Below are 1,617 nucleotides of genomic sequence, written 5' to 3'. Positions count from 1 at the left end.
TCAGGAGGCAGCTGGTCGATGTTCTTCTCTCATTGATGTTTCTTGCTCTCTATCTCTCTCCCTTCCTCTCTGTAAAAAATCAATAAAATATATTTTAAAAAAATAATAATAAAATCAATAAAAATATATTTTTAAACAATCGTTTCTCCCTTTGGTTTCCCAGCGCTCAGCAAGCTGAGGATCCCCCCCATGTACCCCACAAGCCAGGTGGAGATCGTCCAGTCCAACGTGGTGTTTGACATCAGCAGCCTCATGCTCTACGGGACCCAGGCCATCCCCGTGCGCCTGAAGATCCTCCTGGACCGGCTCTTCAGTGTGCTGAAGCAGGATGAGGTCCTGCGGATCCTGCACGCCCTGGACTGGACCCTTCAGGACTACATCCGGGGATACGTGCTGCAGGTGCGGCCAGGCCAGCACGCCCCCCCTCCTCCGCCAGGGTCTTCTCCCATCCACTTCCGCGTCCCTGAGGCCGCCCAGTAGCCTACAAGCGCTACAGCCATTGCGGGCATCCTTCCCTTTCATCTTTTTTCCAGCGGCCGAATGCCCTACCCCAGCTTCTGGGAGGAATCCAGGGCTTTCCTCAAGATACTTGTGAGCCCTGAGCTGGTTTGGCTCAGTGGATAGAGCTTCGGCCCCGGGGACTGAAGGGTCCCAGGTTCGATTCCGGTCAAGGGCACATGCCTTGGCTGTGGGCTTAATCCCCAGTAGGGGGCGTGCAGGAGGCAGCTGGTCAATGATTCTCTCTCATCATGGATGTTTCTCTCCCTCTCTCTCCCTTCCTCTCTGAAATCAATAAAAATATATATTTTTTTTAAGAAAAGATACCTGTGAAACTCAGATGTGGGAGCGTTACCTGATCCCCTGACTTGGGTTTCACTGGGCAGCTCGTCCACATTAACCACTGGCCCTGCCTTGGACACTTTTTTTTTTTTTTAAATTCTCACCCAAGGATTGTTTTCCATATTTTCCCAGGATGCTTAGAGAGAGGGAAAGACAGAGAGAAACATCGATGTGAGAGAAACACATCGATGGGTTGCCTCCTGCACGTGCCCTGACCAGGGCCCAGCTCGGGGAGGAGCCGGCAACCGAGGTACATACCCTTGACCGGAACCGAACCCGGGACCCTTTGGCTCTCAGGCTGATGCTCTATCCACCGAATCAAACCTGCTGGGGCTCCACTTCTTTTATTATCTGCAAACTACCTATTGACATAGACGCTGTCTGTGTGAGATTTTACTGAGGTTTGGGGGGTGAGAAAGCGAACTTACCTTGCAGAACCGCAAGCAGACAATTCTGGCCCCTGTTCCTTAAAGCGTCTGCACCCCCCTGCTGATGTTCCCTCCTAGAATGGGTCGTCTTGTGAGGTTTCTGTGTTCTTGCACTTTTTTATTCTCTGCACCCCCCCACCCCCCATTCTCTTTCTGCCTCCTCACATTTTGTCTGTCTCTCCATGAAGGAGAGATGGAAGGCATATTTCTCTGTGATTTTCATGCCTCCTCTCTTCTCTTTTTGTGGCAGAGTAGTTTTTGTTTGTTTTAATCCTCACCTGAGGGTATGTAATTTCAGGGAGAGAGGAAAGGAGAGAGAGAGAGAGAGAGAGAGAGAGAGAGAGAAACA

General features: G+C 50.8%; 1 protein-coding gene across 1 annotated transcript in view; it reads left to right on the top strand.

Annotated features, from left to right (window-relative positions):
• The window catches only part of BNC1 (basonuclin 1), a 32,115-nt gene that overhangs the window by 4,505 nt on the left and 25,993 nt on the right, over positions 1–1,617 (top strand). The window contains exons 2-3 of the mRNA XM_015564902.1: positions 164–476; positions 534–591. Coding sequence (XP_015420388.1) covers positions 164–476; positions 534–591 — 371 coding nt within the window. The remainder of the gene's footprint in view (positions 1–163; positions 477–533; positions 592–1,617) is intronic.

The sequence above is a fragment of the Myotis davidii genome, unplaced genomic scaffold (assembly GCF_000327345.1).
Source record: "Myotis davidii unplaced genomic scaffold, ASM32734v1 scaffold1221, whole genome shotgun sequence".
Lineage (NCBI taxonomy): Eukaryota > Metazoa > Chordata > Mammalia > Chiroptera > Vespertilionidae > Myotis > Myotis davidii.
This window is presented reverse-complemented; position numbering and strand designations above follow the sequence as displayed.